The 23,609-nt window shown below is 47.2% G+C and overlaps 1 protein-coding gene across 1 annotated transcript; it reads right to left on the minus strand.

Moving 5' to 3' along the window:
• Positions 1-1,099: 1,099 nt before the first annotated feature.
• LOC121833267 (uncharacterized protein K02A2.6-like) lies at positions 1,100-1,834 on the minus strand (the record flags this gene model as incomplete). The annotated part of the gene is made up of 1 exon (XM_042286408.1): positions 1,100-1,834. A coding segment is annotated over one exon (735 nt), but the record flags the coding sequence as incomplete, so codon positions are not given.
• Between the last annotated feature and the right edge of the window lie 21,775 nt (positions 1,835-23,609).

Genomic DNA, 23,609 nt, shown 5'->3' on the forward strand with positions numbered 1-23,609 from the left:
CGACAGAGGTGAATGAACTTATGTTACTTTTCGACATAGCCCCCTTTGAGGTCCGCACACTTCGCCTAAGGATGCTCCATTGCTTGGATCCCATTGGGGGAAAAAATTTCGGAAATTGGGTCTTTTAAAAAGGGGACCACGGCATCAATGACCGAAAAACCAACACCCGAAAGTTTATTTTTCAGCTGGGGAAAGAGATGAATGTTCGATGAGGCGAGGTCTTGCGAGTACGGTGGTTGGTTGACGAGAGAACAGCCGCAGGAGTAGATGGCAGCCATCGCCTCAGCAGCGTGGTGGGGGGCGCATTGTTATAATGGAACAGGACCCCCTTCCGGAGAATACCGCGTCGTTTGGCCTTGATGGCGTCCCTCAAGCGATAAGTCAGGGTTGCGTAACAGCACCCGGTGATGATGTGTCCTTTCTGAAGGTAATCGATGAGCAGCACGCCCTCCGAATTCCAGAGAACCGTGACCATCACCCTGCCGATGGAACAAACCGAGCCTTCTTCGGCTGTAGAGAGGACGAGCGTTTCCTCTATTTAGAACGGGCTTTGTTGTCGGGTTGAATGTGGTGGACCCAGGTTTCGTCCACAGTCACAAATCCGGCATGGGAGCCTGTGGGCTCTTACCTGAACAGCTCGAGATGTCCCTGGACCTGGTGTAGCAGACGCGTGTTAGGTCACACGAGAGCAGTCTTGGAACCTACCTGGCGGAGAACTTGTGCATGTCAAGGTGTTGGGTCATGGTGCGCTGAACTGTGGTTTTTGGAGATGCCTGTGACCTGCGCGATGGTCAGGATGTTTACTCGACAATCTGCCGTTACCTCATTGTGCGCACGCTCGATGTTTACTTGCGCGAAGCCTTCCGCAGGTCAGCTCACATTCGAGGTTCTTCCTGTAGAATAACCTTAGCTAGGCATACGACCTTAGCTGGGGTAATGACGAGACAGTCATTCGAAGCATCCGAAACGGTTGAGATTGTTTTTTATATGTCTCACGAGAGCGCAGCCAGCTCTCGAGACAAACCCACGCGCTCGTGCGCAGCGCTCGCAGACTTGCCCGCCGGCCGTGTGCCGGTAGATACATCACACCCCTTCCTCCTTAGACGTGGGCACCGTATCTGTCCGGTGGTCGACGCGCCCGGGAGCTCACCCGCGTCGCGGTTGACAAGGCAGATCCCACTGTTGGTAATGGGCGAACGTCGTCGTCTGTGCTGTGCTGTTTAGTTGTTTGTTCTGGACCATTCGCGCCCGAATGTGTGCCCCGGCGATCGTGTAAGCACATGTCCCAAACTGGTGGTGGCGGCTGTGTCTCCCAGCAGCTCGAATTCGGAGCGCGATGTCGAATATGGTTTAGATGTCGTCTGACTTGACCCCGCTCTGTGTCAACCATCCAGGATCGTGGTCCGGCGCGGCGTGCGATGGACCCCGGCATCCACTTTCGCTCGTTCGGGAACTGTCGAATCCACACGGGTTGTCCACGAGTAAATTTCTGGATATCGCTGTTTTCTTCAGGCAACTGCTTGAAGAGGGATGACTTGAGTCGATCCAGTGCAGAAGGCAATTCTCGGCCGTACATCATCCACGCAGGAGTCTTGCCCGTTGTTGCGTGCACTGTCGTGTGTTGCTTGAATAGAAAACGTGACAACACGCACGACAGGTCTTCCCTTCCTTTTTTAGCTACAGCTTGTTTGAGCTCCTGTACCATCCGCTCAGCCTGCCCGTTGGTTGCCGGGTGGTAAGGTGCGCTCGTGACTGCGATGATGTTGTTCATGCGGTAAAACGTCGCAATTTCTTCTGAGATGAACGCAGCCCCATTGTCTGAACAAACCTTCTTTGGCACTCCAAATGTGGCGAATAATCCCCGCAGCTCCTTGATTACAGCGCTTGATGCCATGCTGCTAACTACTCGCACCTCCAGCCACTTGGTGTATGCGTCTACAACGACCAGAAATACTTTCCCTTCCACTGGACCCGCAAAGTCCATGTGAAGTGTATCCCAGGCTGTTGATGGTCGTTCCCATTTTGTCATCGGTACTTTTATCCTGGTTTTCTGGTTTGTTTGACAATGGGCACATTCCGCCACACATAATTCAATATCTTTGTCAATTCCTGGCCACCACATGTAACTTCTGGCACAGGCTTTCATGGCCACGATTCCACGATGTCCTGAGTGTACAAGAGTCAAGGACTCAGGCCGCAGAGACGCTGGTATCACCACACGTGATCCCCATATCAAACATCCTCGCTGTGTCGCTAGTTCAGTGTGCTTGTTCCTGAATGTTTGAAAGATGTCTTCCTTAAGGTTCCTGAAATTTCCACTCTGAACTGCGTCGTACACACGGGAAAGAGTAGCGTCTTCTTTTGTCTTGTCTGCTAGTTTCTCGACAGTAATCGGTGGCCTGGTCAACGCTTCCAGCATGAGCACATCTCCGGGAGGCTGTGGCTCGTCGACGCTTGCCGGTAAAGGTAGTCTGCTCAAAGCGTCTGCATTCTGATTCCGTTTTCCTGGTCGGTAGACAAGATCGTAGTTATAGGCCGTGAGCTTAACGCACCACCTTTTCATGCGTGGCGAAAGAATGGGCGGAACCGGACTTTGTGGACCTAGAATTCCCAGTAGTGGTTGATGATCCGTTGTGATGGTAACATGTCGACCGGAAATGTAGCGGTGGAACCTGCTTGTAGCGTAAACTATAGCTAAACCCTCCTTGTCCAACTGGGAGTAGTTTTCCTCGGCCTTTCCCAATGTTCTAGAAATGAAAGCTACGGGAGACTCGTTTCCTTCTTTGTCTAGGTGCGCCAGTACCGCACCGATGCCGTATGGTGATGCGTCACACGACAATACCAGCGGCTTATTGTCGTCATAATGAGCTAGAACTGTACGTTCCGCGATGGCTTCTTTCAGTTGCAGAAACGCCTGCTGATGACGTGCACCCCACTGCCATGGAGCGTCTTTCTCAAGTAGCATGTACAGCACCTTGGCTATTGATGCTCGGTTCTGAATGAAGCGGTCATAAAATGCCAGGAGTCCCAGAAAAGACTGAAGCATGGCCCGGCTGGTCGGTTCCGGCATCTCTTTGATTGCTCTCAGTTTTTCTTCTGTTGTGTGTACTCCCGTTGCATTTATCTTATGTCCCAGAAACTTCACTTCTTCGACACCGAAATGGCACTTTGACCTTTTTAAGCGAAGCCCGGCGTTCACCAACCTGCTCAAAACTGCCTCGAGACGCTCAAGGTGCTCTGTTTTTGTGGTTCCGCTGATAATAACATCATCCAGGTAGACTCCCACGCCGGGTAGTCCTGCCAGGATTGTCTCCATGTAGCGTTGGAAAATCGCTGGTGCAGCCGAAATTCCAAAGGGCATTCGTTTAACCCTGTATAGTCCCTTGATAGTGTTAATGGTGAGCACATCTGCTGTCTCTGCTGTCACGTGCAGCTGTTGATATGCCTGAGTGAGATCCAGCGTCGAAAATATGGTGCCTCCCTGCACACTTGCCAGAAGGTCCGTTACCGTTGGCATTGGATACACCGTTGGTTTTGCAGCCGCGTTCACCGTGCTTCTATAGTCTCCACACATCCGTATAGTGCCGTCCTTCTTTCGTACGATCACCACCGGTGTTGCCCAGTCGGAGTGCAGCGTCGGCTCGATTATGCCTTGGTTTTGGAGCATCCGCAGTTCTGCCTCCACTGCGGTTCGCATTGCGAAAGGAACCGGTCGAGCCTTTAAAAAGCGCGGTGTCGCATCTTCCTTCAGCTCCAGATGTACCGCGTGGCCCTTGTGCCCGTTTATCTCTAAATCAAAAACTTCCTCGTGTGTCAGTAACACGTCATGAAGGGTCTTGCCCCGTTCAAGCTGGTATATCCCGCTGACTCCGATATTGAGTGCCGGGAACCAGTTTCTCCCAAGCAGATTGCAGCCCGAACCTGAGGCCACGATTAGCGGGAGCAGATAGTCTTTTGACTTGTGTCGGACGCGCACTTCTGCCGACCCGAGAACTTGTAGTTGTTTTCCTGCCCATGGTCGGAGCGTGATATGTTCTTTGTTCAGTGAAAAGGCATTCTTAGGCCAGGTGTTCCTGTATGTGTCTTCACTGATGATGGAACACGCAGCTCCGGTGTCCACTTCGAACTCCATGGGTCGTCCTTCGACTTTGAGTGAGACCATAAACTTCTTCACCGACGTGGTATAATTTACGCTGTTCAGCTCGTATAAGTTTTGGTTATCCTCGTCATCACTCGAAGGTGCCGACTCATCATGACTAACCGCGTGTGTTGATCGCCGCCGTTGATTTGTTTCAGTCTTCTGGTAACACGCCCTTTCAATGTGTCCGGTCCTTCGGCAAAAATTGCAGCGTGCCGTGCGGAATCTGCATGTAGCTGCGACGTGTTGTTCGTGACAGCGATGGCATCGTTGTTCACTTGATGCGAAGTCCTGTTTCTTTTGCTCGCCTAGGTTCCGGTTTTCACGTACTGTTGATTTTTGACTTTTGGTTACGGCGTTAATGGTGGTCTTTTGAGCTTTGACGTCTTTTTGCTGTCTTGCAGCACTCTCTGCTCTCAATGCGAAATCATACGCCTTCTGGAATGTTAGGTCCGGCTCTGCAAATAGTCTTTGCTGAAGGTGTTCGTCCGCAATCCCACATACGAACCTATCCCGTAGCATCACCCCCAGTGGTAGCATTGTTGTGGACGATGCGGTGACCGGCTCATCGCCGCTCGCACTGGTGCTGGTGCTGGCGCTGGTGCTGGCTGTTGCGGTCGTCGGAACTCCAAAGTTGCAATCGACGGCGAGCTTCCTTAGTGCCGCAACATAATCGCTGATGGACTCGCCTGTCTCCTGGTCTCTCCGCTGAAACTTGCTTCTGCTGAAGAGCTCGGACGGCTGCGGGTCGAAATGGGTATGCAGCATGCTCATTATGTCGTCGTATGCCACTTCGCCAGGCTTCTTAGGTGCCACCAATGCTCGCACCGTTTCATAGGTCTTGGCGCCGCACAAGGTGAGGAGAAGTGCCCTCTTCTTCGTAACGACAGTTACCCCATTCGCTTCAAAGTAGAAGTTCAGTCGTTCTGCCCACGATGACCACCCGGCGCCGTCGAATTCTTCCAGCTTACCTTGGGTAGCTGGCATCGTGGAGACGTCCGAAGATGCGTGTTCGTTCATTCACTACCTCGTCGCCAGTGTAGAATAACCTTAGCTAGGCATACGACCTTAGCTGGGGTAATGACGAGACAGTCATTCGAAGCATCCGAAACGGTTGAGATTGTTTTTTATATGTCTCACGAGAGCGCAGCCAGCTCTCGAGACAAACCCACGCGCTCGTGCGCAGCGCTCGCAGACTTGCCCGCCGGCCGTGTGCCGGTAGATACATCACACTTCCATACTCGATTGAATTTCGAGAACTCCCTATTCCTTACATCGCTGTAGGATGGGGCATCCTGTCCGTACGTCGCAATCGTGCCTTTATGGGCGTTTGCCGTAGTTAAGTCCTTCCGAGACAAATATATCCAATCACCGAACGTGTCTTCACTTTCTCTGTTCAAGCTCGGCTGTGCGGATAGCCACCTGTTGACGGCCGCCACAGGAGAGTCATCTTGCGCGCATGCGCCGATTTTTGGTGTCGCAGATCTTAAAAAGTGCCCATGTGCTACATTAAAGTTTCGTCCCTGTGCTCGCAATCCTTCTATATCAGGTCGATAATTTTTGGGACGCCCCTCGTAGCATCGACGTCCTCAAAACGAAACCTGGTCGGTACGGGAGGCGTAACGGGCTTTTTGCTTCTCGCGCAAGTAACAATTCCCTGGAAGCAGAAAAAGTGTCAGGGAAAACAAAGAGCAGGTCTTGAGTCCCTCGCTCATAAGCGCTGAAACGATCTGCGTTGAGCGAAATACACCCTCGAGAATACTCGTGCTCCCCTCTCTAAACCCTCGTTGCAGCACCAAAACAAAATACGGCCTGATGATGCACATGGTAATCGGGGGAAATGATCGTTCCCTTTTAGCTCAGGAAAGGCTTTACAGAAGGCCATGGAGCTGCAAGTTTGCACACAGCTCGACACCGCTCTCAAAAGCAACGATTGGATCGAGAACAGTCATTTCCCTCGAAGCTCTGCCCTACATCTATCAATCGATGTATTTAGTCCACTAATAGACGCACTGTTTATGAGCAAGTGCCATGCGTCTCCTTTCCCACAAAGCGCAGCCAATCATCGCGTTGTACATAAACGTATACGCAAATGAACGAGGTCGAGAAAATGATTCTCCGTGAAAACGCAATCTGCGCAGATGGCATGTGTGCGGGAAGACACTATCTCTGCCCCGTACGTCGCTGGGCTGCTTCTGTCGAGCGCGATAATTGGATACCCGTATGCTCCAGAGAAAGGTGGACTCGCAAGCTTTGTTTATAAACAGCGGGTCTATGACTCGAGTAAATACATGGTATAGAACTCCGAAGTAGCAAGACTCGCCCAAATTGACAGACCTTGGTTACATACAAAATACGAGCTTTTTTTAAGTTTTGAGTAAAACTAAGTTGATCAGTAAAAAAACTCAAGGGTGATCTTCTTTTTTTTTTTTTTCATACTCCCTTCGGATTCTTAAGACATGCTATATGTACAACGTTTTATTAGTTTCAACGCGGAAGTTGAGAATGGACTTTAAAATGGCGACATACAAAATCAAAACGCAATATCGCGGGGGAGACAAAAAAACAGCTCTTTGAACGCTAACATGTCACCTCCAATTTCACGAGGAAGATGATCCTTTTTATGTTCCTCTTTTCACAGACTGTGGGTGAAGTCCGTGTAGTACAGAAGGGAAAAAAAGGGGTTGCGAGACGAAGACATGGCTCTGCGCGATGACCGGTGCGTGGTTGTAATCAAATTATTGGGAGGATTATGTTCATTTCAGAATGAAAATACAAATATTCCAAAATAAACCTTATCCATTGGGGCGAGGCTGGGAGAGAAGGTGAGAGAGGTGCGAGCGATATAGGCGAAAGAGGTGAAGTGTATGTCCACTCTAGTTAGCGATCACTTAAAACAACACCTTTATTTCGAAGTAATAATCCTTGAAATGGCGCAACAAAGTTTCGCGATCAATAGATGTCCTAAAAGCGCGTGTTTCCTTCACATTTCAGTTTTTCTGCCGAACGTTACTTTTATTTCTGAAGTCTCGGAGATATACACAATATAATCGCTAAGTACGGTCAAGATGGGTACTTCATTAAAAAATTAGAACTTCGAAAAGTGAGGCATAGACACCCTTTACAAGATCAAGACTTTCTGGGCAAAATAACCTCGCAAGAATATCCTTCGAATTCAGGCAAAATAAACTCCGAAAACGCGGAAACTAACGTGTCATGCCTCCTTCGTACTGTTTCGACGCACAAAGCTTCACGAACAATATGTATTAGGGAATCAAAATGAGTTCACGCATACGGCCCACAAACCAAGCTGCCATTTGTCACAAGTCAATGTAACAGATGCTATGTGAAAAGACTTTCAGCTACCAATCACACGAACACTATGTATTAGGGAATCAAAATGCGTTCACGCATACGGCTCACAAACCAAGCTGCCATATGTCACAAGTCAATGTAACAGATGCTACGTGAAAAGACTTGCAGCTACCAATCATCGCTGTTTCTTTAAGTAGGCACCCCGTACAACGTAGAAACACGGGTACACAAAAAAAAAAAACCCACAAAAACACAAACCATCGGGAAATTTGGAGCCCCACGGGTCTACCCACGAACGGAGCAATATATAGGCAAGGCGTGCAGACGCGCCACCAGACTAACGACCTGTAAGCTGTAAATCAAAACTGTATGTAAAAGGGTCGTCGCTCGGAGTCCGAGCCACACGCCCCAACGTCCGTCCAGCTGTTCCCTACGCTCTGACCAGTAGCCTCTGACCGTACGCTGACCGCAGCAAGCGTGAGCCGTAAAAGACGCCGCCTGCCGGGTTTTAAGGAGCAGCGAGAAACGGCTGTACTCAATACGACGCCAGACGCGTCCTTTTGATTTTGCATACGCTCGCATATGCCCCGAGCAAGCTCTGTCGATAGCACTGTCAACTGGAAATCTGTGAACTGCCCAAAGAGTTTTTGCATCTGGTTCAAGCTGGATGAGCTCTCATGGTGCTTGCCGTCTACTGCCTCTTTTTGTTCTCCAACATCGGTGAATCGGTGCTGTCTTGCGCCATACTAATGATACTATAGAATCACAAGACGTGGCTCATTAACATCAGGCGTCTTGCCTTGTGATTAGGTTTTCGGCGTTATTATCGGATAACCCTGCAATCTTTATTAGGGAGTTTTCAGTAGGTCGTACGGATAACTCCGATAACGCTACGATGCGTGAAAAACTTCCTCTTGGCCGCAGACCGTTGCTCGCCACGTTTAGCGTTCCTCAGACTGGCAGTGACTGCGGCGTCGATGACCCAAGTGCCGAGATGATTCCGAGACGAAAAAATAAGAAAAAGAAAAAAAGTAATATGTATCATAGGCGGAACGCGCCACGACCGTGAGCGCTTGTTCGTTCACAGATCTTCAGAGCTTGCGTTCAAATGTAGGTACGCCAGCCAGGCATCCTTCTATTTTGAAACGCTCGTGAGGCTCGGGGTAGCACTGCCGCGTCCGACAGGCAGGGGACAAAACAGACGACGGATCGCAAAGACGACAAGCACACGCAGACGAAAAAAGATCGGAACTTGGCAAGGGTGGCCGGAGTGTCTGCGCCCATGGTCTAAAGATGGTGGCCACCGGTGTGACGACGACCGTGATGGCGGTCCTTGCGCTCGCCGCCGCCATCTTGTGGCGCTGGGACGACCTCTGGTGGTGAGTCCGGTCACGTGACTCCTCGTATGCTGACCCTCCTTTCCTTCACAGCTGACTAGGTTAAGTTGACGCTGTCTCTTGACAATGACAAGGGCTCATTCCTGCGACACCCACTCTGAAATCTCAATAACGCCCTGCAGTGTTACTAAGATACAGTACGCGGAAAGAGTAAAACGCACAAGATGTGTTTCTCCAAAGTCGACGGTTTTATTACAGGATGGACTTCCTGAAGCCGTGCTAGCGTACTTTATGCGGTCATGCATGCTTCGGCAATACAGATGATTCCACACCGGTCAAAACTCACCTTTGGGAATCGACGATACACACGGAAGAAAAGCGTGTTCTGAAAGGTAGAGCTATGCGCCTGCACTGTTGAATGACAACCTGTTTTTGGAGATGCGCAGCACAGGAGCATGTCGTGATAGACACTTATGACATTAAAAGGGAGATACATTCTCCGGCGAGGTGTCTATAGACCGTTCTAATAATCGCTGTACGTGTGCTGCCACCTTTGCATATACGGGGCTCTAAAACGCGTTTCGCTCGTGCGCAGTAGGGTGTTTCCACGTCAGATCGTGTAGTGATAATCCGAATCACATTTTTTATAGTTATGTAAAAAAAGATTTGTTAAATCCATGTTCTTGGGAGGAGCATTCAGCTACATGCGAATGCTGTAGCTTCCGCAAAGATATAAAATTTCGCAGCTCGAGCCACGGAGGTTGGCAAAGTTTCGCTATGGTAGTTTCCAGAGACGGAAATTTCACACCGAAGCAGGCACGTAGTAATATTTTTTTTTCTATTCATTTAATAAATGGTTTACAATATGTACACAGAATTATTAAAATTACAATAAAATATTTCTATACACGAAAATTTACGAAACAAGTCAAATAAACAAGTTTTAAAGACACATTCACAAATTATTTACCGACGAACTACTTCATATAAAACAACGCAAAATAAGTCAAAATGATCCTCTTTAAATGCGTCTTACGAGTATATAAGAAAAATATGCTTAGTCGTTATTGTAGTTACGTTATTAGTGCAGAAACGCAGCGCATTCCTATAAATGTGGCAAAACTGGACGTCAATATTAACAAGATATCTCCCCCCTTTTTCTCTTTTGCTTAACTTTAACCAATTTGTGATGGCAAAACATTTAGTAACATATGACCCCCTTAAGAGAAAAACGACAACAAACTTTCACTCAAATTGAGCTAGCTTGTCTCATTATAGGGGCTTAGGCGCACGACGTGTGCTCCAAAGAGACCTTTATTGATGTGCATAGCTTAGTTTTCTATTTGAGTTTTCTTTCGTAGCATCCTCCCACCCCCCCCCCCCCCCTTCCCCAGGACTTCCCCGGGCCGTTTGCTCACGGTGGACTGTCGGCTGACACCATTACTGCTGGCAGTTGAGAGCTGCATGCACAGCACACCACCGTAAAACCCAAAGCACCCACAAAAAAAAAAAGAAAAAAAAAAAACACCCATCACCGCTAAAAAAAAGAAAGTGAGGGAGGGAAGTATTATTTGGAGAGTCTGTAACTGGTTTCCAACCATCGCGTGACGATAAACAAACCAGCTTACCATTTCTAAGTATCCATGCGTACCGTGCAATGAAATCCAGACCGAAGTCGATACCAACAAGGGGTTTTGTTGTTGGGTGTTTCCATCTCAGTTGATACAGTGATGGTCCGAGTCATATTTTGTATATTGCTGTGAAATATAAACTATATGAAAGTCATGTCCGTGGGAGAAGCACTCAGCTATACATACAGGGTGTTTCACGAAACGCGGGTCAACTCGTTCCTGCGAAAAGTACTCATCGCACAGAAAAAGGGTTGATGTATAATTGGTTCCTGCCAAAGGGCAAATTTAGGGAAAAAATAAGTCTTTGATATAACTAGGTTAATATTTACTTTTAGTAATTAACCTTTATATAATACATTTATAGGTATTTTAATTAGAAACATGTTGGGAATAATTGAAAACTATTAAAGCCACCCACATTATAGGGATATAAGTAGGGCTCCGTGTTTTCGGAGTTTATTTTTTGTCAAATTCGGAGGGTGTTTTTCGAAGTTTATTTTTTGCCGAAGATTCAGAGTTTATCGGAGTTTATATTTTTTTTATTCCCAAATCTCCGAAATTCAGAGTTTAATTTCGCTGTCTTCCTATTAAAAATAAATAATAATTGAATGTAAACGTATGCCAGATAAGAAAAAAAGACGCGCTTGTATCAATTGAAATATTTTCAGTTGAATTTGGCGTTGGTGCCATTGCCATTGGCAATACTAATTTATCCATCGGATTTAAAAACAGCGCGAACAGACGAGGACCAGACAAAGAAGTGACACGGACGTAGCGTTGTTTATCCACGATAAAAGTCACACACAAGTGGCACTTCGATAAACGCCGATGCCTTAAAATCAATAAACTCCCGGAGGTAGTCGCTAGGAAGCTCGTAGTCATCCCATCCTATTTCATCAATCTAGCCCGCGGCCGCGTGAGGTGGAGTGGTTAAGGGGGTAATAGAGAGTTTGAACTGCCCCTCTTCCCAATTTTATACCATCCCTATGGTCCATCGCCTTCACTGTTACCAATACATACCCTTTCCTTTCTCTAAATCACAAATTACATGACCCAAACCGGAAACAAAAAAAGTGGCTTTTGTCGTGACCCGAATGTACAACGAACGACCTGTTGCCCTGAATCAACCTTGAAGAGACAAGCGGCAAGACCCCTGTTGACAACGGTCCGAGATTTGAAAGATAATTATGGTAGAATTTTCCCAGGACCATTGACTCTTTGCTAATCAAATTGTAGAAGAAAAAAAAAATACTGACACATAGATATTCGGAGTTTATCGGAAAAATCCGAATTGACCAAAATTTTACCGGCGGGTGTTTTTTGGAGTTCTTCAGATTTATCCGAAAACACGGAGCCCTAGATAAAAGTAGGGCTCCGTGTTTTCCGAGTTTATTTTTCGTCAAATTCGGAGGATGTTTTTCGTAGTTTATTTTTTGCCGAAGATTCAGAGTTTATCGGAGTTTATATTTTTTTTATTCCCAAATCTCCGAAATTCGGAGTTTAATTTCGCTGTCTTCCTATTAAAAATAAATAAATAAATAATAATTGAATGTAAACGTATGCCAGATAAAAAATAAAACGCGCTTGTATCGATTAAAATTGTTTCAGTTGAATTTGACGTTCGTGCCATTGCCATCGGCAATATTAATTTGTCCCACTACAAAAGCGCTGCTTCAACAAACGTCGATACCTTAAAATCAATAAACTCCCGGGGGCAGTCGTTACAAAGCGGAAACCAAAAGGTTTCCGCTTTGCAGCGATCTCATCCTATTCCATCAATCTAGCCCGCGGCCGCGCGAGGTGGAGTGGTTAAGGATGTAATAGAAAGTTTCAACTGTCCTTTTTCTCTATTTAATACAATCTCTATGGTCCATCTTTCACTGATAAAAAAAAACATACCTTCTCCTTTCTCTAAATCACAAATCGCATGGCTCAAACTGGAAACCAAAAAAGTGGCTTTTGTCGTGACCCGAATGTACTATGACCTGTTGCCCTGAATCAACCTCGACGAGACAAGCGGCAAGACCCCTTTTGACAACGGTCTGAGATTTGAAAGATAATTACGGTGCCATTTTCCGAGGACCATTGACTCCGTGCTAATCAAATTGCACACACAAAAAAAAAAAAGAAAAATAACTTTTTTTTTTTTTTTTTTTTTTTTTTTTTTTAGGGGGGTGGGGGGTGGGTGGTGCATTCGGAGGTTATCGGATAAATCCGAATTGACCACGATTTTACCGGCGGGTGTTTTTCGGAGTTTTTCGTATTTATCCGAAAACACGGAGCCCTAGATATAAGGCATGCGCAGCCTTCTACGGTGCTCCGCAAAAACCCTCAATTTAAAAATAATATGAAAAAAAAGAACCGGGGGGGGGGGGGGGGGGATAATCTTATAAAGAAACGTAAAAAAAAAACACAAAAAAAAAACAAGGGTCAGTATAACTTTTTTAGAACCTACGGTAGAGCGGCACCGCTGTACAGCATTTGTTGTCGGTTCTAGAAAATGGCACTTTGAAGTTGACGTCCTGCGGCAAAGCCCCTGTAACGAAGACCAGCTAGCTCATTTTGAGGGAAGGCTTGGGCTTTTTCTCTTGAAGAGGTCACATATGTTACTCAATGTTTTGCCATCACAAGTTAGTTCGAGTCCCTCTAAATGGTTAAAGAAAACTAAGAAACAACAGGAGTTTTATTTTTAATTTTTATACATATGACGTGTAATATTGCCACATATAAAGAAATGAGCTGCGTTTCTGCATTAATCACTGAACTACAATAATGACTATAAGCATTTTTATATATATTCGTAAAATAACTTTAAAAATTATTATTTTTTATATATTTCGCGTCGTTTCGTAGAAAGCAGTTCGTTGGTAAGTTGTGAATTCGTGTTTAAAACGTGTTTATTTGACGTGTTTCGGAAATTTTCTTGCATAGAAATCTTTGATTGTAATTATTAATATTCTGTGTAAATGTCGTAATGCGTAAATGTGTGTAAATATCCTTGGTTATCTCGTTATCAGTGGAATAATATAAGAAACTCATAAGAACTGGAGGCACTTGAACAACACAAAGGCGGCAGCGACCACGGAAACGTGGTGTGAGCGCATAAGATTAACTTTAACGTAAAAACAAAAACAAAAAATTTAAGTTTTGTTTTAATCACAATTATTTTTACAAAAGTATATGCTAGACATTCCTGAAAATGTACAATCACGTTCCGAACTTTACGACACTTTCACCCTTGTTCACAATAAGAAAACGCAAGCAAGCTACTTACGGTTAAATATGCTACCATTTTATCCCGATACTGGACAGCGAGTGAAGTGCATGAACGAATAGGTGCACAAAATAATCCCTATTCACTTTCTGCTCTCCGCATTCTTAGCCGCTCTTTTTCCCCCCGTCCTAGTGTCCCTAAAAGTGCAATCATCAGCCGTATTCAAATGTCGCCGCCACTGAGGCTACCCTAAGGGGGCTCGCTGTCGCCCTTGCCTCGTCCTTTGCCGAGCAAGGTGGCTCTATTTCGGGGTTCGAGCCGCCGGCACAAAGCCTCCGCTGGAACTGCTCCAAGAACCCGCGCATGCAGTGCTCTCTCGATCCGGGCGTGCACTTCTGTCAGCCCCGCTCGGGGAAAGATTAAAGGTGTTGTCGTTGCCTGCGGGGGTCACCTGCCGCGAAATTCCGACGCGTCTCGAAGGTTCCTGTATAACGGATCTGCGTCGGTTGCGTTCGTACTAAACTCTGGTTCAAACAGTTGCGTCTATAGCTCTCAGAACGACCGAAACGACAGCAACGACAAATTCACCGAAGCAACTATTCAGCGTGCAAAAACGTGTCAAGGAATACAACAAGTAACTTTGTGAAGCAGGCATGACCCCGGTTGTCGCTGTCGTTTTGGTTGCTGGGGACGTAACGGGCGCAGGTGTGTGAACTGACGAGTGTGAACTAAAATCACTAGATCCTGGAAATGTAGCGTCAATCTAGTCGCCATTTTGGTTCGAACCAGTTTTTTCTCGACCCCCTCCCCCTCCCCTCGCCCCCTTCGCTTACCCCTCCCCATTTTTGGTGATCCGATCTAAATTCGCTGGGGACGGGCAACTTTACAGAGACGTTTCTTGTATACGAAAATTTCACTATCCGCAAACCGCCACATGCAGCATCGGTGCTTGGGGTCATTAAAAAAATAATTCTCCTACGTTGAACTACGTAATAAGAGCAATAGAATCGTAAGAAATCGGTGCAGATAAGCATGACTGATAAGTTGATTGCATATAGAGTGTCGAAGACGCTTACACTGGCGAGGAACGCATTCTGTATACGGTGAAACTCCACGACGATCTCGGCACGACTGGTTTAGAATTACAAGTTCGAAGCTTCGAAGACTCGAAAGGACCCGAATGGCGATTGCCATGGCAACGGAGACAGATCAGCCAATCGCCTTGCGAGGTTTTGGTCGTCTGCATGATTGTGTCCATGTGTGTCCTGGCAGGGAAGGAAAGCGATGGCCTACTTTCCCGGGATCCGGTAACTTCAGTGGGAACCGGCCTGAAAAGGGGAGTAATGACAGAGACAGAGGAACAACCGCGGTTCATGATTGTTTCGCGAAGCTACTTCTTGCATTGCTTGTCGATCCTACTGTGCACGGCAAACACTCGCCTCAGTAACTGTCACTGCTGTCGGAACTGTCTGAACCAGGCTTTAACGAGACAAGGGCTTGCTGCCGGCATGGATGCCTAAAAAGCATTGTACATTGCAAAAAAAAAAAAAAATTAACATGTGGCAAGTTTGTCGCGCTTGTGCGAAGAATAAATAGATTCCTCCCTTTAGTTCAGGCGCCACTCACGCTGACTTTGTCTTTGTTGCTGTTGGTGACGAGACAAATAAAAATAGAAGGGGGGAACCTTCTCGTCGTGAGGTATTCTGATCTCCCCATCGGTGCCGATCAGCCGGTGACTTTGTTTTTAGATCCGCTCTCAAGTGATCCAAAGCGACTCCGCGGCGAACTCACCGAATCCTTGGCGAATGACGCAGTTCGCAGCTCTCATGTGTTACGATTTTTATGAGCTTATGACAAGACGTGGTGTTGGCGACAGCGACGAAATTTTCTCTGACTTCAAAAACAAACTTGGGGGTTTTACATGCCAAACCAACCATGGGAATCTGGCACGCCCCAGCGGAGGACTGAGGATTACTTTCGACCACCTGGGGATCTTTTGACGTGCAACCGAAAGCTCAGTTACATGGCGTCTGCTCCGCAACATGCCTCCGTCATACTGCGGGCACCTCGGACGGGTATCGAACCCGCCACCTGGGGATCCGTAGGCCGGCGCTTTGCACCGGAGCCACCGAGGCGGCTTTTTCTCTGACTTGTTTTCAGAGTTCCGCATGTCGGCCACCAGATGCTATTAATTTCTAGCATTGTTTTTAGGCTAAGTGCAGCTATAGCTGTGGCGTCCCAAAAGCACGACGTTGTCAGTATCTTTTTTTTTTTAATGCGAAAGCCTTACTTGTTTTATTGCGCGAAAAACCGGCATCGTTGTGCCCGGAAGATGGCCATAAAAATACGTCATCAAGCACGCGCCACTCAATCGTATGATCAAGGACGACGCCGTCATTGGTGTCGTCCTTAAGGTCGTTCTAGAGGTCGTCCTGACGTCATGCTCTAGGCGTCGTCCTTGAGATCATCCTGGAGGTCGTCCTGGAGGTCCTTCTGGAGGTCGTCCAGGGGGTCGTGCTAGACTTCGTCCTTTAGGTGTTGTTCTTCACGTCGCCCTAGACGCCGTTCTGGAGGTCCTCCTAGAGGTGGTCCTAGAAGTCGTCGTAGATGTCGTTCTTGATGTCGCCCTAGAGGCCGTCCTCGACGTCGTCCTCTAGGCGTCGTTCTCGACGTCGTCCTAAACTTTAATACGTGTAGAAACCTTACTCGAAGACATTTCTCCCGCGGGACTATAATGCTTTCGCCTTCATACACGTGAGCAGACTTAAGTGTACTCCTGTAATTTTTTCAATAATCAGGCTCTTCATATCGAAACTTTGGAAACTCTGCAACATAATGGAACAGCTAACCCTGATGATACACGACTAATTAGCCCAAATGGCAACTTTAATACACGACCTTCTATAACCATGCGCCTTTACTCGGAAGTGAGCATAAAGCCAGGAAAGGGCACATTGGTAGTTCAGCCCCCATGTCACAATATAAGAAACGTCGTCCAAAATGCGAGCCGAAAACATATTTTTCGTGTAAGGCTCGTCAAAATATTAGGCGCAGAAGAAAATCAGCTATCTGCGTCAGACTTGTACGCAACATAAATACTTTGCTCAAGTTACCTTATCTTAAATATTTTTTCGAGTAACTTGGTATTTTACATATACTTTTAGAGGTGAGTATTTAATACTCTAACTTAAGTACTTTGCAAGTAACTTGTACTTACTTCGTAAGTTACTGCCCAATTTTTAGACACGCCAGTGATCTCCCTTTCCTGCCTAGACATTACACATGCCGTACGAGCAAAAATGCACGAATTCAGAAGGCGGTCGTGATCGAGCAAAGATGCATGCCGGACAACTGTACTCAAGTTTCTCGCCGGTGGGTACCATAATAACAACAGACTGCACCTGACAGAAACAGCATGCTTCCTGCGAAAACGAGCCAACCCGAGCTGTGCCGAAAAACAAAAACATTTCCTCTTGGCAAGCGCTTTTCTTTCTCAGACAGAAATAAACAGCTTAACTACACAATATAAGTCCACTAACTTAACATAGACTATGCCCAACGTACCTAGAAATTTTTTTATTGGATTTTGTCCGTCTGTCATTTCTTGAATGGGCCTCGTACACGCGTTTGGCATCAGCCTGAAGACTCGAGCGTTCAGACCTAAACGCGATGGAGCGGCTTTCGTTCTGCGATGGCAGCATTTCGGGGAAACATTTGAATGTGTTGAAGAAACAGAGAAGAACCTTCTAAGCGCAATGCAAGCTTTGACTTCCAACTTTAGAGTGCATCCGTGGAAAGTGTTTTGGTAATGACGGTTTGTTCATCTTCGTTTTTTTTTTTTTTTTTTGTACTTAGTTGTCTACAGTAAATTGCAGAATAAATTGTAAGTTAAGAGTATTTTTGAAGTTACGAGTTAGCACTTTCAAGTATTTAGTACTCTACTCAGATACTTTCTCAGATTTCAGCTTGGTATTCTCCGCAGTTACTTTCCCACCTAGTACTCAGTAACTTAATTAACTTTTTTTTTTTTTTTTTCTGAGTATCTTGCACAAGCCTGTTTTGCGTTAAATCCTTATTTCGAACTCTTTTTGTTCACGTTCCGCCCATTCAAAAGCACGGCGAAAGAGCCCAATTAAGTACCTAAACCTCGCCACCCCGCCGTCTCCTTACGCACAATAAAAGTCCGTTTTGTTATGTTAAGCGTCACCATGGTAGCGAAGCGTCTTCTTTATAAGACCCTTTTGCTGTTTGCAAACATGAATTGCCGCTTGCGTCCCAAGCGATTTCCGGTCGCTACATCTTTGCTAGCCTGTGGAACTTGCTTATGTCACCAGTGCTAGAAAGCATCGATGCTACACAGACAAAAACGTTGGCGGTTTAACGAAAGCCTTCCGGTGCACACTATAATGTCTGGTAGGAGGCAAGTTGGTTTACAAGAATATTCGAAAAATATTAAAAGATCTTGCGCTCTTCTGTTTTTTTGGCGTTCACCTGGAGAATGTTTCATCGCCATTTGAAGCAGTGGTATTAAGGTAGGCTTTGGTCATTCCTTTTATGAACCGGAAGCTACCTGGGACGTCAAAGACTGGAGCACCACCTGGTGGTGCTTGCCATGAAAAGCGTCTTATAGAGGAACACACAAACGCAGCGTCTGAAGCCAGCAACGGGAGACGCCATCTTTCGAAGGTCTTCTGCTAACATGAACGCCGCAACGATAGCCAAAGTGGGACGTGCCGTTGTGGAGGTCGACACTGAGAGCAGAGAGCGCGGTCGCCTGGCGAACTCTTGGCGGTACCGACGACGCTTGGTACACGCACGGGCGTGAGATTATAGGGGGTATAGGAACTATTCATTGCCGGCCATAGCTGTGTCCACGACTGCTAAGCGCGTGCTGACGGCGAGCTTCCACAGCTCTTTTGTATCGTGCATTCCGCACCCTCAAGATGGCCGGTCTTAGCAGCCTATTGATGGGGGCTCGGTCAGAGCATGCGCTCTAGACATCACTCACAAATATGGCGCCCAGTGAATACTCCTTATTCACTGGACACTATATTTGAGGGCGCTGTTTAGAGCGCATGCTCAGAACGTGCTCACATTAATAAGGTGCTAAGACCGGCAATCTGGATGGTGCGGAACGCACGTTGCAAAAGAACTGTTGAAGCTCGACATCAACACGCGCTCAGCATTCGCGCAGACAGCTATGGCCGCCAGTGAATTCACCATATATTAAAGCTTCCCCGAGCGAAGCGAGGGGTGACCGCGCGCAACGCGGTCTATTTGGCGAAGCTTGGAACCGAAGCTATGCTCTAGCTATGCGGAGCGCGAGTTCGTCTGCTTCTTTTGCAGGGGTTGTGGTGACGTCAGAACACCGAGCTATGATTGGCTCGACTGGAAGGATAGTGGGTAGACCTCAAGGCAGATGTCTTTGAGGTCCACCCACTATTCTTCAATCAGATCAAATTAGAGCTCGGCGTTCTTACGTCACCACAACCCCTGCAAAAGAAGTATGCGAACTTGTGCTCCGCATAGCTAACGATGGCTATGCAGAGAGCAAGTCGTCTGCTTCTTGCGTAGGGGCTGTGATGACGTCAGAAACACGCCGAGTTCTGATTGGCTTTGATTGGAAAACAGTGGGTAGACCTCAATGCTAGGTACCTCGGGGTCTATCCACGATTTCTTTAGATCAGCTAAGAAAAGCTTGGCGTTCTGACATCGTCGCAAACCATGCGCAAGGAGCAAACGAACTTGCGCTCCGCATAGCGTTGCCGCGTTGGTATAGCAGACGCATTCATAAGATGGGGCGGCCGTAGCTGTCTTCAGACGCGGCGTTCGCGTGCACGTATATTGGCATTCGGTGACAATAGATTCTTGCACCCAACGTCACTTCCGGTTAGCTTTGAAATCGAAACCAACGTTATTATAGTCGGATGCAACCTAAGAACAATCTTTTAGCTCCACCCACAAGCGCATTGCACCCATCTGAAGTGCCTCCGCCGTCGAGAAAGAAGTTCGCTAGCAACGTTGCTTTTTCTTCCTCCAGGAAACGTGTCTTAAACTACTACAATATTTATTTAATTCATTCAGGATATTTAAATAAGTTAGAATACGTTTTTGTCAACGAAATAGCTGTTTAGTAAAGAAAGAAAGTCATATGTCAATGTACCGTCTTCCCAATTCATTTTCTGTCCAAGATACTGTCTAACATACCGTCTAACATACCTCTCAGCAGTGCTAAGCCTCGCGCCCGCTTCGAAATTTTCGTAGGCGATAGCGTCGCTGGATTCTCACGTTGTCGTGCAAAAACTGCTGCAAACGCAAGGCGATACCATTAAGATTTCGTGGCGTAACCTCGGGCACGTAAAACACGGTGCAAAAAAGTAGAATAATTGTCACGAGAAACTAGCGTCGCGTTGGTAAGGCCAGCAGTCATGTTGAGCTTTTTTTTTTCAAAAGGATTGCGATTGGTCCACGGAATCGTGACGTCATGAAAACGATTGGCTGGCGTTTCTCGGCGTAGGATTACATTTTCCTCTGAGAGGCATTTCAGGTTTTTTCTTAGCTTGCAACCGACTAGATTAGCTCAGTTACGGAACTGCTCGTAAACGCTGTTTGCACGAGCAGTATTCCCCCTCACTCACCACGGCTTGCCTCCCGACGTTCGGCTGCAGTGTATTCTATGGAATGCGTATGTTTTGAAGCACGGCGTTTAGATGGCGTTTCAGCTCCGCTCTATGGAACGCACAGTTATGAAACAAAAATTTAGATGGCCCTTCGAACGACGGGAGGCAAACTGAAGTGAGTAAGGGGGGGGGGGGGGGGGTACCCCCCCTTCGCGAGAGTTCCACAACTGAGGTAACCTAGTAACGTTGTTCGAAACGAACATAGTCGTCTGCCATCAGTTCCTTGGCGCCATGTTGGAGGCATTTGGCGTCTTATTGCGTCATCACCAGTGCCGCAGAGCCCTAGCGTTTGCCTCGCTCGCGCTAGACGATAAAACAAATTTGTAGTGAGCAGCCGATGGAACACGGGTCAGAATAACCGTGACTTGTGCTTAACATCCTCGGATGGTACTTGAACGCCTCGCAATAGTGACGTCGGTCGGCAAAAAATCTGTCGTCTGCTAATCATTTTCGGTGACTGACAAAAAAAAAAAAATATATTAGCGGCGAGATCTTTTGGTGGTGCCCTCCTATGGATCCATCTCGTGACGTCATTAGGTTTCGAACAACGAGTTCGATGATGTTTGTAATTACCACAGTGGAAGCTTGAAATCATTGCGCTCTCAAAGCAACACTGCCAACATGTCAAAATTAAAGTTATTACATTTCTCTTATTTCCGTCGATAAGAAACCCTTTGCTGACGTCATATTTAGCATTCGGCCAATCGTGGCAAGCCGACCACAGCGACGCTCTCGATCGCGCACGTCGCCAATACGTGAAATAATTGGGGGATATTGTGCAAAACCTCTTGGTACAGTAGCCGGTTCTCCAACTTTTTGAGTGGCTCACTGGAGCTGCCGCACAATTTCGTCTGCTTTACTTGTTTATTCAGCCATTCACGACGCCTTGTCACATCTCCTAATAATTGACAAAAAAAAACAACATATATATATATTTGGCCGAAGCTTTATTTTGTCGCCGACTTTTACGACTGGGGCAAATAATTACGGCGCACCTGACCATTTTAAACCTCGAGTGAGCGGATAAACTACAACGCGAAAACGGCCCCACAGCGCACAAAGCAGAGCATTACAGCGACGAATGCCCCAAACATTGCTTCCGGCGGGTTCCGGCCAGATATACGAACTGGAAGTAGCGCTGGATCAGGGTCTCACGCAAGAACCCTATTGTGCGGAAGGAGATGGAGGTGTAGCGAGATCATGTGCGTACTTGGGCTCTTTGGCGGAACGTGAACAAAGGGCGTAACGCAGATGGCCCATTTTCTCCAGCGCCTAATAATTATATAAGCCTGAAATAAAAACAAAAAACAAAACGTAATTGTTTGTTTATCCAAGGGCTGGATTTTATCCCCTGAAACATGGGGGCTAGCTGAAGCATTAACCAAAGCAAGTTATTGACCTGCCAGCTCTGTGCGCATTGCTAATCTACAGCTGACACGTCACCTCATCGCATCATGCTGGTGGTCATTCCCATTTGTTATGACAGCGTACAGAAGGTGCGTGCTCAGAAGAAGCCACCGCAACGACACGGGAGGTGACATCAATTAAAAAACTTCCTGCGCGAAGTTGTCAAAAACTAGCGCATGCACACTCGTGCGAAAGAGATATGATAGCCATGACCCTTGCCGACGTCGCACAAAAGATTTGACGCCAAGTATTGGGGAGGAGATCGAACAGTCACGCCTCTAGCGGTACGCTTCAACTGTGGAGACAGCAAACCGTATTTTCTTGTTTGTTTTTGACCCAAAAAAATCGAAGACGACGATTCGAAGGCCGCTTCTCGTGCGACTAAAGCACTGGTCACAGCGAAGCGCTCGTGCCCAGACCTCACTAGGCGAGGTTCCATTTCTTTGTTATGCTGAATTAGTAAACACCGGGCTATGGGTACAACTAGGTACAACAAGATCGATAAAGAGCCCCCTATAGTTCTATCTCCTTTCTGCAGATAAAAATAGGAATTATCAAGAGAAAAAGAACGCCAATTCCTATACAACGGTACACTTGAGTCACCGAATACGTGACTGTACCCTTACTGCTGCCGTTACTGAAAAAACAATATATATAGATAGAGAAAAAGAGAGAGAGACATACAGAAAGAGAAAGAAGATCATGCCGATTTTTTCTTATTATTGTTGTCTATAAAGCACGTGAAAGAGCGTGTATATACTGGAGCTGTCGGCGGATGCTTCGCCGCGATTTCGGACCTCGCTGTTTCTTCGTATTTTTCCCGGGATTGCGTTCTCTCAGCACCGAGTGCTACAAAGAGTGGCATTGACCCTGAAATTAACGTCGAGACACCTCTTACCAGCCTATCCTACAAAATGTACGACTCTATATTTCTAAGAACAAAGGAAGCCATCACGAACAACGGCACGAAGCGCGGCCGCGCGCCGGGTGCCGGCGAACCGAGCGATCGTGCGCGAGCTCCACGTGCCCTGCAGCAGCGAGCCAACGGCCCCGAACGCGGTTTAAGACGCCGGGCGTTCTCAGACCATAGGACTCCGAGGGCGCCGGGAGCACGGATTCCAGCGGGCAGGGACGGTCGCTATAGAGCTGCAGAGGGACGAGCGGTCGGCAGAAACCTTCTCGAGCAGGCAAGCACCTCTCTGCCAACGCCGATAGCCATGAGTGGATCGCGGTGAGTGTGTGTCGGTCTCGCACAAAGGGCCGGGGCAGCAGCGTTTCAGACCCAAAGGCGCTGCTCCACTCCGCGACTCCAGCTCTCGCCGGAACGCTGTATAGGTTCCGCGCCTCTTGGAAACGCTGGACGAAAAACCGCCGGCCTCATACCTAATCCAGAGACCTGGGGGGATATGTTTCACGTTTTGGACTCTTAGGAGACTAGGGAGTAGGAAGTGACGTCAACAACGCTCTTTGGACGTTGATTGGTGGAGTCGCTGATGACGCGTTGCGTGGTGCTGCTAAGATACGTTCATTCACACCTACGTCACTTCCTTCTCCCTAGTCGCCTGGGAGTCCAAAACGTGTAACATAGCCCCCTGGAGACCTATGTTGCGCTTTTTGGACTCCCACGGCAACTATGGATAAGGAAGTGACGTCGACAACGCAGAAAACGCAGATTGGATGTTGATTAGTGAGATTCGCTGATGACGAATTTCCGCAAAAGAAACATCCAATCTGAGTTTTTTTTTTTTTCGTTGTTGACGTCACTTACTTCTCCCTAGTCGCTGTAGGAGTCCAAAAAGCGCCGACGTAGGTCTCCAGTGTTACCCCGAAATCCGCTGAGTCGCATTGCCAACACATCATACAAAAGACACAGTGAGCAGACAGAGG

Source organism: Ixodes scapularis, unplaced genomic scaffold (genome assembly GCF_016920785.2).
Source record: "Ixodes scapularis isolate PalLabHiFi unplaced genomic scaffold, ASM1692078v2 PGA_scaffold7__128_contigs__length_106722199, whole genome shotgun sequence".
Lineage (NCBI taxonomy): Eukaryota > Metazoa > Arthropoda > Arachnida > Ixodida > Ixodidae > Ixodes > Ixodes scapularis.